This window comes from Danio aesculapii, chromosome 15 (assembly GCF_903798145.1).
Source record: "Danio aesculapii chromosome 15, fDanAes4.1, whole genome shotgun sequence".
In the NCBI taxonomy this organism is placed as follows: domain Eukaryota; kingdom Metazoa; phylum Chordata; class Actinopteri; order Cypriniformes; family Danionidae; genus Danio; species Danio aesculapii.
The window spans coordinates 3183060-3197986 of NC_079449.1; the positions used below are offsets into that span (position 1 = coordinate 3183060).

Consider the following 14927-nt stretch of genomic DNA (forward strand, 5'->3'; position numbering starts at 1 on the left):
TAATTACAAACAGTACTATGTTTTTGTGTCAGAATGCTTTAAACTTCTAGAATTGAAATTGTAGGAAAATACAGGTGATAAACTTTCACTATATTATGCAGAAAATCTGCAGTGACTACACAAACCTGTTCTGAATTGTGTGTCTGATCACCATTGCTCACCATTGAACATCCTGCGATTTGACTACTGTTTGATGTGTGCATTGCGTTATCGATGCTAAAAAGCATTTATTGTGAGTCTTTGCTGTTTTAAGAGGTAGGTCACCCAAATATTCACTCAGAAAATTTCCCTCACAGTAAATTAACAGCAAATTTTTATTTTGGGGTGAACTATCCCTTTAAACAGCACGTGGGAAATATTTGACAAAGAATGGAAATTGCTAAGTAATTTTGTCCTCAACCATGACTTAGTATAGTATTGACATGACTTCAATAATAGTGTGAGTTACGCACTTAAAGGTCTGTCGGACAGCATTAGTGCGCAGGTCGATGATTTTCACCAGGTCGTCTCGAGAGCAGGTCAGGAGTTCAGTGCGGTCGTGATTCAGATCCAGCGACGTCACACGGCCCATCAGCTCCAGCTCACGCACGATACTCTCTGCCCTGAACACACACACAAACAGAGAGTGAGTGGGTGAGTGAGCGAGTGATACATTAACATTTCTTACACCTTTTTAAAAGTCAAATTGAAGCATTGTTCATGCACTTTACAGGAGTGGCAAATAACATAAGTACATCACTCGGCTTAAATTCACATTTATTTTATTTTCATGCATTGTGCACTCATGAAGTGTTAATCTAATCTTCATCTACCACTGCTTAATCAAAATATGCAGATTCTAGAGTTTTCATTATATGCATTTTTTTTTTATTTTATGCAGTTTTCAGCTAACATATATATATTTATTAGTTTATTTTTTTATTAGTGATGTGTGGATGGTGGTTATATCCATGGGTGCTGCGGAAAATCTGCAGGTCGGGCGGGTTGGTTAATAAAAAATACGTTATGATTAATTGCGGGTGGGGCGCGAGTGGATATAGCGGGACATGGTCAGTGGATCAGCGAAAAAGCAGAGAGTAGGCTTGGCAGAATGAGAAGTTGAGACGCCAAAAATAACGTATGAAGTGCAAGAGTGGTGTTCAAACTTTCAGCTAGAGGAGTCATCAGAGGAAAATCTGCTATCGTTCTGGGAGAAACAAGATCGCTTATTTCCACAACTGCAAAATTTTGTGCATTCCTACAACAAGCAGTGCGAACCAACGCTCATTCAGTGCAGCTAGCCACGTTTTGGAGGCGAGGCGGAATCGCACGAGATTAGGCAGAGTAGATGCTGTTCTGTTTTTGCACAGTGCAAAGAAAAAGGCCCGTTTAAGCTGGCACCCTTTTTGTTATCTTGTTTCTGATCTGTAAAAGCTAAAATGTCTTATTTTTACTTTCTGAATCTATTTGAAAATGAAGTGTTGTCTAAAGGCAAACTTCTGTTTTTAAAAATAAATGTTCATTTAAAAAAACGTTTACGATTAATGTATTATTTTACTATCAGAGATGCGCAGATTAGCTCACTGAATCTGCGGTTAATATCCACCGTGACCTATCATCATGCCTAAAACAAAGAATTCAGTTAATAAAGTGACAATAGGGTGTGGATACATATATCAGATAAAACTATATGCGCAGGCGGGCGGATGATTAGTATGATGATTTGGGTGTCATTTCAGCTGATCCACGTATATATATAATATTATTTATTAAATTATTATTATTATTGTTATTATTTGCTTTTGCACAAAATTACAAATTCTGGAGTCTATACATTAACTTCTTTTTTAAATGTTTAGTGCTGTTTAACAGAAACAATTTTTAGCACATTTTTAAACATAATAGTTTTAATAACTCATTTCTATTAACTAATGTAATGAAATAAAAAATAATTTTTATTAAGGGGCTAATAATATTGACCTTAATTGTATAAAAATATGTAAAAACTGTTTTTATCAAGACATGCTTTAATTCATTATCAAGACGCTCACCTGATGTCCCAGAAGCGAACTTTCTTATCGAAGTGTCCGCTCATCACACACTGCTCCGTGCAGACGATATCATTACAGCTGGAACCAGCAAACACTGTCTTCATGCCTGAGTAAAACACACAGATGATCATTTATCAGCTCCTTCTTCACAACTGATTCTTTTTAAGTTACTGAACTTAACAGACTTGAGCTGAATAGTCTTCTGTTGGATTTAGTTTGCTTTTTTGGTTTAATTCACATTAATTAATTCACATTATTTACTTACTTATTAAATGAAGAAAGAGCACAACAACAAAGTGTGTCCTACATTTTTTATTATTTTATCCATATCTGTATCCAGTTATTCTCTGATGTTATGTACTTGTGTATCTTAAATGTATCTGTACTTAATTTGGTATTTTGTATTTATTTATTTTTCTTGTTTTGCTAATTGAGTTAATGAACAAGGTGTTAGGGGTTGAGATCAATGATGGACAATATATAACCTTTAACCTCTTTCAATATTTAATTTGTTTTGTCATAAAAACCTCCAATAAAAGATTGAAAATAAAAAAAATCTTACAGACTTTGCTGCGCAGGTCCCAGAGTTTGAGCGTTCGGTCATAACTACCAGAAACAATCCTTGCATTATCCAGGAGAAAGCGAGCAGATAAAACCTTCCCGCTGTGTCCTGTGAGTGTGTGCTTCAGGAACAGACAAAAACAATCAAACACATGCACAAACAACAGCTTTCATACGTAAAAGAGCTTCAGCTCAGATCTCAGAGGGATTTTTCAGATCAGTGCTCCAGCCTCCTTCCGTCCTGCTCTCCTGTTTCTGTATATGTGCGTGCTTTCCTGTGGGATGTTTCTGTCAGAGTCTCGTCTGATGCTTTAAAAAGACTCAAATTGATCAGAAACGTCCATAATATTAAATATCAGCTGCCATGTCAAACCAGCAATGCACGACTAGAGCATGCTGGGAAATTATTAACATGGGGCTGCTGGGAGAGACAGATGGACTGGAAGGAGAGCTGGATGTCAGACCTTTTACATCACATCATTGACCTTTAAACTTTTTTTAATACTGATATTTGTTAGCGGTGAGAGGCTTGTGTTGTCAGCAATTCATACAGTAAAACACCTTAAAGATGCTGTATGTGAGTTTTTGACTCTTCTAAAGCGTAAAAAAATTATAATATGTTTGCAGATATGTAAGAATCATGCTGAGTGAACATGTTTATGTAAAAAAAACAATGCTGAAGTCAGATATTCTGCTTTGAAAATGAGTGCTCGGTGTCAGAATGTCTGTCTTTGTTTTGATCTGTGACTCCGCCCAATGCCAGTTTAGCCAATTGTATTTCAGCACCCTGGGTTGCCTTGATAGAAATGGTGTATATTATTTAAGCCATGAATTCTGACTCTTGAGAATTGAGCATTCAGTATTATACAAATCCACAAGAGTTGGTTCTTAATTAGCAAATAATACAAATATTACAAACGTAAACATTAGCTGAGCAGCTTATAGTGCAAAGGCTTGATCTTCAGCCACTCTTTTAGTCATCAATCTGGCAACCTAATTGTGTATCAAAGGAGGGGTCATGTGAGAAAAACCCTCTCCAATATTTTAAATTAGACTGCAATCAATCCTCCATACTGCGCCTTTAAGGCTAAGAGCAGCTCCTAACCAATTTAGAAGAAAATCTTTCAAATAATTGTCACGCTAGTCCTAAATTTAGGACTCTTAAACTTTTGCTTAACGTTTTAGCACTAAAACGAGCTCCTGAAATCAATGAAAAATGAGGAGTAGTGAAGACGAGTCTTGAGTCACTAAAACCAAAACACAACCCATCTTAAAATGTCTGCTTTTCAGCAATCTTCCTTGGGAATTTTAATTTTTTTTAAGCATTTGACCACAATGAGATTTAAAAAGTTATTACCTTAAAAGCAGGGGTGTTCCCATGAATCAAAAATAAAATTTCTAATATTTACTTTAAAAAAACAACCAATAAATATACTTTCAAAAGATATTTAAGCAAATATATTTTCATTAAATAAAGTATTTTTCGAAATATAAAAAAATAGGTTTAAAATACACTATAAAATATACTGTCCATATACCAAAATGGGTGTTTGGATCAAAAGCTGATCTACTAAAGCCACTGCATGCATGATAACATGCCACATGGTGTGTGTATGTGTGTACAGTGAAATCCTCACCCTCAGTCTGTAGTCATCAACAGTCCAAATTCGGCTTGCAAAATCATTGGAAGCGGCCAGAAGATACGAGCCCTGCGAGCAAACACAATATTATCAGCCAACACAGTCAAACACCTAAAAACAGCTGTGGTCAATATTATTAGCCCCCTTAAGAAATAAATTTTTCAGTTAGCTACAGAACAAACCACAGTTGTCCAATGACTTGCCTAATTAACCTAAATAATCCTGTGAATGTCACTTTAAGTTGAATACTAGAGTCTAGAAAAATAGTCAAATATTATGTTCTGTCATCATGGTAAAGATAAAAGAAATCAGTTATTAGGAATGAGTTATTAAAACTATTGTCACCCCCAAATTGTTTTAAATTAACCAAATTCTATTTCACCATTTCTGCATTATCCAAACTCACAGTTCCTTATGTTAAATACACAAGTCAGACATTCTTTTTCATAATAGTACTGTATTATTAGTAGGGATGCATCGATGTAATTTTTTTGGAACCGATCCGATCTCGATACCAAACTTCTGAGTATCGACCAATACAGATCCGATCCTGATACTGTACCTTTTTTTATTAAAATGATACAGTTTCCATAGTTCTGGTGATAAACTCAAATAATATATCTTCTTTAGATAAAAAACAACAGACCCATAGGTCTACTGTATATGACAGATAACTAAACATGATGCTTGCTATAAACTATAGGCTATATTATTTGAGCATTCATTACGCCATTGATCTGATCTGTTGTGGTCCAGCTTATGTTTCCCTTTTAATATTAAGATTTTTCTTTGAGATCTATAATAGGCTACCACTATCGACCCTAATAGTTGGTAAAATAATCAGCCTTTTAGCAAAGCCTAATATTTTCCTGCAGGTTTAAAGCAGACTAATCTAAACCGTCTGAGGTCAGTTTTACTTCATACTCGTTCCCTCGCCTAAACTCGCCGCGAGTGAGATGGAGAAACTGAAATCATGTCTGAAAAATTATCCTTTTGAAATTAATTTTGTTTGGGATAATTTGTTGGTTTTAATGTATTTTTTGTTGGTCAGTTATCTACAACATAAACAAGAATATTTGAGGTGAAGTTTAAAAAAAGGTCTGCTTATGCTTCAGTGCACAAACTGAAAACAGGTCTGTTCAATTAAATATGAATATATATAAAATGACAGTGAAATATTCACAGTGTCAGAGTAGTCTAAATCATTTTCTGTTAATGACAATATATATGCGCCATGCTGTCAGTTTCACTTTATTAATTTAATCAACTACCTTGACCACATTTAATCAACTGCTTTGACCACAATGAGCCAGGCTTTACAAACTATTCGCAGCACGTAAAGTATTCACCTCGGAAGAATAAACTCAGTCGGAAGGATGAAAGAACAGAAACTTATTGTGAGAAAAATCTTACGGAGTGACGCATGCTGCGTTTGCTGGTGCCTGAATGAAGCGCTTGCATCACTGACACAGCACGTAGCCCTCCAGTATACGGACACTTCTAAAACAGCAGCACGAATGGAAGAAATCAGTGCGTTGAGGATCTGTCCAATGTATTATTGAGCCTTTTCTCATTTAAAGTTTCAGGTAGGCCTTAAAGGTAAGGTAAGGTAAGGTAAGGCCTTAGAGCAGGTAGTAACCATTTCTTCACCAGTGTTGTGAATGCGACCTGCTGATCTAACAGACACAGCGCAACATGATTTAGAAACAGCAATCATCTCCATGTTGCAGGTCAAAACGAACCCTCTAATGCTAAACTAAATGCAATTTTCCATCAATTACTTATATTAACAGGAACAATTAGTCTTGGAGAGTTTGTGTTGTCATGAACGTGTCACACAGTTTGAATTGTGAATGAACGGAGAATAATAGACAGGCGCAGTGGAGGGAAGCGCTGAACTGAACATGAATTTAATCACTTGAATATTCATCTGTGCTTCACATTCAATGACAGAATGGCTTTAGAACATTTAGGATTTAGTAGGCCTACATGACAACTTTCTAGTGCCTTTTAATAGGCTACCTTCGTGGCTTTTGTTAACTTATAAATTAAACAGAATGTAGCGCACGCGCAAGATCGGATTTGGATTGGTACCAGCCGGCCGATACACGATCCAGCAAAAAATATGCGGTATTGAACCGACATCCGATCCAAGTATTGGGATCGGTGCATCCCTAATTATTATATAAAGATATGCACTCACCGCACTGTCAAACTCTATACTGGTGATTCCAGCATTACTGCCTGTCAGCGCACCTTTAGGTTCACATCGCCCTGCAGACACAAACAAACAAGCCTTTAAACCATAAACACACAAATATCAATCTATAGGCACCATGTTTCAGGAGGAAACAAAACAAGCTGCAGTTGCTCAGTAAAGGGATAGTTCACCCAAAAATCTAAATTCTGTCATCATTTCCTCATCCGACACTTGTACAAAACAGTTCATTTTTTACTGTTGAACACAAATGAAAGATTTACTGAAGAATGCTGGGAAAAAGCAGCCATTGACTTCCATAGTAAAAACAAAAAAAATACTATGGATGTCACTAGCTATATTCCCATCCACCTATTTTTATGTGCATTTTAAAATATTGTTACGTCGTCTGCGCCAATAGCCTAGTGGTTAGTGCGTCGACACATAGCACCAAGGTGTTCACGGCGACCCAAGTTCGATTCCCGGCTAGAGGTCCTTTGCCGATCGTTCCCCTATCTCTGCTCCCCGCACTTTCCTGTCTTTAAAATCTCCACTGTCCTATCCCAATAAAGGTGAAAGCCCCTAAAAAAATTATAAAATATATATATATTGTTACGTTCATGCCATGTACAATTGAAGTCAGAATTATTATTAGCCCCCTTTGAATTGTTTTTTCTTTGTTAAATATTTCCTAAATAATGTTTAACAGAGCAAGAAAATTTTCACAGTATGTCTGGTAATATTTTTTCTTCTGGAGAAAGTCTTATTTGTTTTATTTCAGCTAGAATAAAAGCAGTTTTAATTTTTTTTAAGCCATTTTAAGGTCAATATTATTAGCCCCTTTAAGCAATTTTTTTTCGATAGTCTACAGAACAAACCATCGTTATACAATGGTTTATACAAATTGCCTAATAACCCTAACCTGCCTAGTTAACCTAATTAACCTAGTTAAGCCTTTAAATGTCACGTTAAGCTGTATAGAAGCATCCTGAAAAATATCTAGTCAAATATTATTTACTGTCATCATGACAAAGATAAAATAAATCAGTTATTAGAGATGAGTTATTAAAACTATTATGTTGATAAATGTGTTGAAAGAATCTCTCCGTTAGACAGAAATTGGGGAAAAAAATAAACAGTGGGGCTAATAATTCAGGGGGGCTAATAATTCTGACTTCAACTGTATGCCATGTTTTTGTTTCTTCCTCTTTCTCCTTCAATGAAGCTTTGATTCTGATCATGTAGAGTCGACTTCGCAAATTGGCACTATTTGTAGATTCTCTGACCTTATTGGTCCACCAAAGGACTGTGTGGAGCGGTAAGCATGATCGAACACCCAATGAGGGGGGAGAGCAGGCTTGGAGCCCGGTGTCTCTCCGGCCCAATCACTAGAATAAACAGGTGTTATTTATTATTTCTGATTGGCCTGCTGATTAGCCACCGGGCTCCAAGCCTGCTCTCCCCCTTCATTGGGGGTTCGATCATGCTTACCTCTGCACAGACTGGCTTGTGGATATAATGCTGCAGTCACACTAGTTTGAGCTTGCGAAATTCTGTCGTACGGCACTGCGAAAAGGGGCGGGATTAAACAAGATGATTAGACAAAAAAGCGAGCGATTGATCCATATTTTTAAAATTCTGTCCATGTTTTGATCTTCGATTGGTCTCACGCAGTAACATGATGCAATCTAGCAGGTCGGACTTCACCTAACTTGAACGTTGTAATGCAGCGAACTGCTATACTTGTTGCACAAGCTTGCATTTCTGGTCTGCCGCATTCACGTGCGTATGAATCGAAGTCTATGGGGAGAAAATTGCAGTGTGATTACGGCTTCAGACAGAAATGGGATCTTTGGATTGAGGAGGCTTGGAGCAAAAGTCACTTCTGCTGGCTTGTCATTGGAGGTTTTGTGTGTCGTGGTTAAATTGCGTTGATAATGTCTGTGTGAAGACCTTTAATCCTATTTTAAGAGGATTTATTTAACCAAAACATACGAGTTAACACCTAACCTGCTGTAAAAAAAAATCTTTCTTTATTTTTATTCTAAAATTATTATTATCATCATTATTTATTTTCCCTCAATCTCTTGTTAGTTTGTTGGAAGCTGTAGGGAGGAGGTTGCCATTTTCTTTTGTCTAAGTTTTCTCCTGTGTAAGAACAGAAAGGGAGTTTGTGTATTGTTTTGTATTTTGATTTCTTTTATTTATTAGTTTAATCAGCTTGAAATATTGGAGTTAGAATGTTTCTGTTTGTTTTGTTGGCCTTGACACCCCCTGAAGACTTGTTTGCTTCCTTATGTTAAATAAATGTATTCGATGTGATGCTGAACTTGATGTTCTGTGAGTCAGTAGAAGGGAAAACCTTTATCCAAACCTCCACCACTTTTCCTTTATTACTCCTTCCCAACCCTACACTGGGGAGGTTGTAATGATTGAATAAAAACGCTTGATTAAAATGCCAGAATGTCCATCAAAATAACTTGCACGCAACCGAGTAGGATAAACATTCTATCTGATAGGAAAGAAATGCACATAAACTCCAATGTAAACACATTTAGCGAATAAACTCCTGCATGCGCTTCATCAGTCTGCGCATTGTGATTTAGTTTATGATGATCAGATGTAAATGTGTGTTTCAGGGGCTTTACATTTATGTAGTTTACTGCTTTCCATGTTTCTAGCTTTACATTGTTGCAGATCTGAAATGTTGTTCTGCTGATTGTAAATGGCGTCAGCCATCACAGTGCTTCAGTATTATTCTTCTTCTACTATTATTCCCTCCAGAACTGTCTTGAGGATCTGTCTGTGCTTCCAAAGAGCATCTCAGGCTTCCAAAAGCTACCGCATTCACCTCGTTCATTGCATTTCGTCTTCTGAGGCGTAACTCATTTATTCGAGATGAAAAACCACCACAGAGGCTTCTCAAAACAGACTAAACTAAATTTCTCTGAATCATATTGGCTCCAGTTTAGCAGGAATTGACCATTATGTGCTTTTTTGATTCTCGTTGGATGGAAATGCTGCTTTATTCACAAATGCTTTATGCAATATTCCAGTTTACACATTAATATTATTCGTATCTTTGGCTGCTTTTTCCCCCCAACATTCTTCAGAATATCTGGTTTTGTGTTCAACAGAAGAAAGAAACTCATACAATTTACCACCACCTACATGTGAATAAATGAGGATATAGTTTTAATTTTTTGGTGAACTATCCCTTTTAAATCTCATGAAACTGAACTGTCATAAAAAACACAACTGACTAATTTCCTCTTCGCAATGACTGAAGGTCTCAGCTTGAAAACTTGAGATCATGAGCCCATAAAACGTTCTCCTTCAGTCCAGCCCTCCTGTGTGTGGTGTTTCTGTCGGACGATGCTGATCGAAGTCTAATAATTCTCTAAAAGACTCTAAATATGCAGCAGAAACGTCCATAATATCAGCCGCCACCTTTATCCAGCAATGCATGACTAGAGCATGTTGGGAAATTATTAACAGGGGCTGCTGGGAGAGACAGACGGACTGAAAGGAGACGAGGGCTTCGGACCTTTTACATCTCATCACTGACCTCTGATATATCTATGAAGGATTGTAAACATAAACAGTACCAGATACGACTTCCCAGAGTTTGACCCGGCGGTCCATTCCTCCTGTGGCAAGCAGACGAGAACCAGGACTAAACCTCACAGCGTTCACTTCTCCATCATGAGCGTCCTACACACAGACACACACACAAAGATAAATGAGAAGATCTTTGCTTCTGCTTTTTGAAACGTGTTTGATAGTTTAAATTAAACACTAAATTTAATGGTCCTACTTTATATTAGGTGGTATTTTTACATAAATTTAGCCACCTAAATTTTACTTTAGGTGGCCAATATACTAATAAACTGACTAACTAGTGAATATATTAATAAGGGATGCACTTAAATTTCAGAAGCCAAAAGTATTAAGCCGAAAAAACGGATATGCTACACCACACTGACCATCAATGTTCAGTATTTACTTTCTCCAGCTTTACTCACAGTGCGATATAAAGAGGCTTTCACACAGGATACGGAAAAAGCAATGTGCTATGAAACCCATTCATTTAAAGGTGCTGTATATTAATATAATATAATATAATATAATATAATATAATATAATATAATATAATATAATATAATATAATATAATATAATATAATATAATATAATATAATATAATATAATAAATGTAATGTAATGTAATGTAATGTAATATAATATAATATAATAAATGTAATGTAATGTAATGTAATATAATATAATATAATAAATGTAATGTAATGTAATATAATATAATATAATATAATAAATGTAATGTAATGTAATGTAATATAATATAATATAATATAATATAATATAATATAATAAATGTAATGTAATGTAATGTAATGTAATATAATATAATATAATATCATAAATATAATAAATAAAATAAAATAAAATAAAATAAATATATTATAATATACTATACTATAATATAATATAATATAATATAATATAATAAATATAATATAATAAACATAATATAATATAATATAATATAATAAATATAATATAATAAATATAATATAATAAATATAATATAATATAATATAATATAATATAATATAATATAATATAATATAATAAATATAATATAATAATGATAACATAATATAATATAATATAATATAATATAATATAATATAATATAATATAATATAATATAATATAATAAATATAATATAATAATGATAACATAATATAATATAATATAATATAATATAATATAATATAATATAATAATGATAGTATAATATAATATAATATAATATAATATAATATAATATAATATAATATAATATAATATAATATAATATAATATAATATAATATAATATAATATAATACACTTAATCTGGACAAAGATGGACGAATTTCACTATTTTAAAGCCATGGTTCAGCTGGCTCTCTGTGGATCTGAATTAAAAGCAATTCTAATATAATTCCCAATAATAGTTTTATATCAACATGTTGGCTTTGAAGACATTTCTACATTAAAAGGTTATAAACAAACAAACAGAAATGTACTGCTAACTTTTTGTTAATCTATTTATTTAGAAACGTATAGCTATTCCATGGCAAAATCAATATAGATTAAAAACAAATTACATATATATTAATAACAATCTTATAATTCAATCACAGATTATACAAAAATAAATAAATAAAAATTACATCAAATCATCCAGCTTTACTCACAGTGCGATATAAAGAGACTTTCACACAGGATGCGGAAAAAGCAATGTGCTATGAAACCCATTCATTTAAAGGTGCTGTGTGTGAGTTTTTGACTTTTTTAATGCATAAAAACACCATAATATGTCTGCAGATATTTCAAAAACGTGCTCAGTGAACATTCTTGTTTATCTTTAAACAATGCTGAAGTCAGATATTCTGCTTTGTACATGTGTTACGTGTCGGAACGGCTGTCTTTGTTTTGGTCTTTTAACCCGCCCAATGCCAGTTTAGCCACTTATATTTCCACCAGACGAAGCACAACAGAAATGTAAATACAGCCATAATAATTTTGCAAAGGGCCACATACTTGTTTGGTGTAGTGGGCCGCAAGGTAATAAAGATTGGGAACCAAGTAAATTTGCGTAAACTATGAAATAAAAGAGCCGAATTGAGTATGATGATTATTTAAATAAAAAAAATAATAGATAACAATTTAGATATAAACATGCATTCTTCTATTTTAAAGGTCTCAGCTTGAAAACTTGAGATCATGCACCAGTTTAATGTTCTCCTTCAGTCCGGCCCTCCTGTGTGTGGTGTTTCTGTCGGACGATGCTGATCAAAGTCTTATAATTCTCAAAAAGACTCTAATTATACAGCAGAAACGTCCATAATATCAGACGCCACCTTTATCCAGCAATGCACCACTAGAGCATGCTGGGAAATTACTAACAGGGGCTGCTGGGAGAGACTGAGGGACTGGAAGGAGAGCTGGATGTCAGACCTTTTACATCACATCATTGACCTTTGAACTATGCATGAGAGGGAAAATATTGATTTAATGCATTGTGATTCTTATTCTAATGAATCCTTAAAGGTTCTGACTAAATTCTTTATTCAAATTAGATTTTAAATGGTGTGGGTCCATAATGTAATATAATATAATATAATATAATATAATATAATATAATATAATATAATATAATATAATATAATGTAACGTAACGTAACGTAACGTAACGTAATATAATGTAATATAATATAACATAATGTAATATAATGTAATATAATATAATATAATATAATATAATGTAATATAATATAATGTAACGTAATGTAATATAATGTAATATAATATAACATAATGTAACATAATGTAATATAATGTAATATAATATAACGTAATGTAATGTAATGTAATGTAATGTAATATAATATAATGTAACGTAACGTAACGTAATATAATATAATGTAATATAATATAACATAATGTAACATAATGTAATATAATGTAATATAATATAACGTAATGTAATGTAATGTAATGTAATGTAATGTAATGTAACGTAACGTAACGTAATATAATATAATGTAATATAATATAACGTAATGTAATGTAATGTAATATAATATAATATAATATAATATAATGTAACGTAACGTAACGTAATATAATGTAATATAATATAACATAATGTAACATAATGTAATATGTAATGTAATGTAATATAATATAATATAATGTAATGTAATATAATATAATATAATAAACGTAACATAATATAAATAACATAATATAACGTAACATAATATAACGTAACATAATATAACGTAACATAACATAACGTAATATAATATAATATAATATAATATAATATAATATAATATAATATAATATAATATAATATAATATAATATAATATAATGTAACGTAACGTAACGTAACGTAATATAATGTAATATAATATAACATAATGTAATATAACGTAATGTAATATAATGTAATGTAATATAATATAATATAATGTAATATAATATAACGTAACATAATATAACGTAACATAATATAACGTAACATAATATAACGTAACATAATATAACGTAACATAACATAATGTAATATAATATAATATAATATAATGTAACGTAATGTAATATAATGTAATATAATATAACATAATGTAACATAATGTAATATGTAATGTAATATAATATAATATAATATAATATAATATAACATAACATAATATAACGTAACATAATATAACGTAACATAATATAACGTAACATAATATAACGTAACATAATATAACGTAACATAATATAACGTAATATAACATAATGTAATATAATATAATATAATATAATATAATATAATATAATATAATATAATATAATATAATGTAACGTAACGTAATATAATGTAATATAATATAACATAATGTAATATGTAATGTAATATAATATAATATAATATAATGTAATGTAATATAATATAACATAATATAACGTAACATAATATAACGTAACATAATATAACGTAACATAACATAACGTAATATAATATAATATAATATAATATAATATAATATAATATAATGTAACGTAACGTAACGTAATATAATGTAATATAATATAACATAATGTAATATAACGTAATGTAATATAATGTAATGTAATATAATATAATATAATGTAATATAATATAACGTAACATAATATAACGTAACATAATATAACGTAACATAATATAACGTAACATAATATAACGTAATATAACATAATGTAATATAATATAATATAATATAATATAATATAATATAATATAATATAATATAATATAATATAATATAATATAATATAATATAATATAATATAATATAATACACTTTATATTTGGACAAAGATGGACGAATTTCACTATTTTAAAGCTTTGGTTCAGCTGGCTCTCTGTGGATCTGAATTAAAAGCAATTCTAATATAATTCCCAATAATAGTTTTATATCAACATGTTGGCCTTGAAGACATTTTTTCGTTAAAAAGTTATAAACAAACAAAAAGAAATGTACTGCTAACTTTTTGTTTGTCTATTTATTTAGCAACTTATGGCTATTCCATGGCAAAATCAATATAGATTAAAAACAAATTACATATATATTAATAACAATCTTATAATTCTGTTATAGATTATACAAAAATTAATAAATAAAAATTACATTAAAATCATTAGACATGCTTTTTTAGTTCAATATATTATAATTAACTTCATGGTTTCTGCTGCATTCGATCTTCCAAGGCGGCGCGCCACACCAAATTTCATTCCCGCCACGGCTACATTACAGCTTCTCATTCAAAACATTCAGTCGTTACTTTTTTTTTTATAGTGGGTTATAATCGCACCAAAACGTATTAAAAGGTAAGTGAATTATTACAGCGCAAACTTTTCTGTAATCGTAGTAGTGCGGTGTTATTTG

General features: G+C 31.7%; 1 protein-coding gene and 2 non-coding genes across 5 annotated transcripts in view; all 3 read right to left on the bottom strand.

Moving 5' to 3' along the window:
* atg16l1 (ATG16 autophagy related 16-like 1 (S. cerevisiae)) overlaps window positions 1-14927 on the bottom strand; it is a 46592-nt gene that overhangs the window by 6616 nt on the left and 25049 nt on the right. For all 3 annotated transcript variants that reach the window (XM_056474211.1, XM_056474210.1, XM_056474209.1), the window contains 6 exons: window positions 10037-10142; window positions 6435-6505; window positions 4229-4300; window positions 2593-2713; window positions 2031-2136; window positions 453-602 (listed from right to left, as the gene is read on the bottom strand). In XM_056474211.1, coding sequence (XP_056330186.1) covers window positions 453-602; window positions 2031-2136; window positions 2593-2713; window positions 4229-4300; window positions 6435-6505; window positions 10037-10142 — 626 coding nt within the window. The remainder of the gene's footprint in view (window positions 1-452; window positions 603-2030; window positions 2137-2592; window positions 2714-4228; window positions 4301-6434; window positions 6506-10036; window positions 10143-14927) is intronic.
* On the bottom strand, window positions 9717-9997 carry LOC130242552 (small Cajal body-specific RNA 6). The gene has a single exon (XR_008839053.1). It is a non-coding gene; the product is annotated as a small Cajal body-specific RNA 6 (non-coding RNA).
* On the bottom strand, window positions 12199-12479 carry LOC130242551 (small Cajal body-specific RNA 6). Its single transcript, XR_008839052.1, has one exon. It is a non-coding gene; the product is annotated as a small Cajal body-specific RNA 6 (non-coding RNA).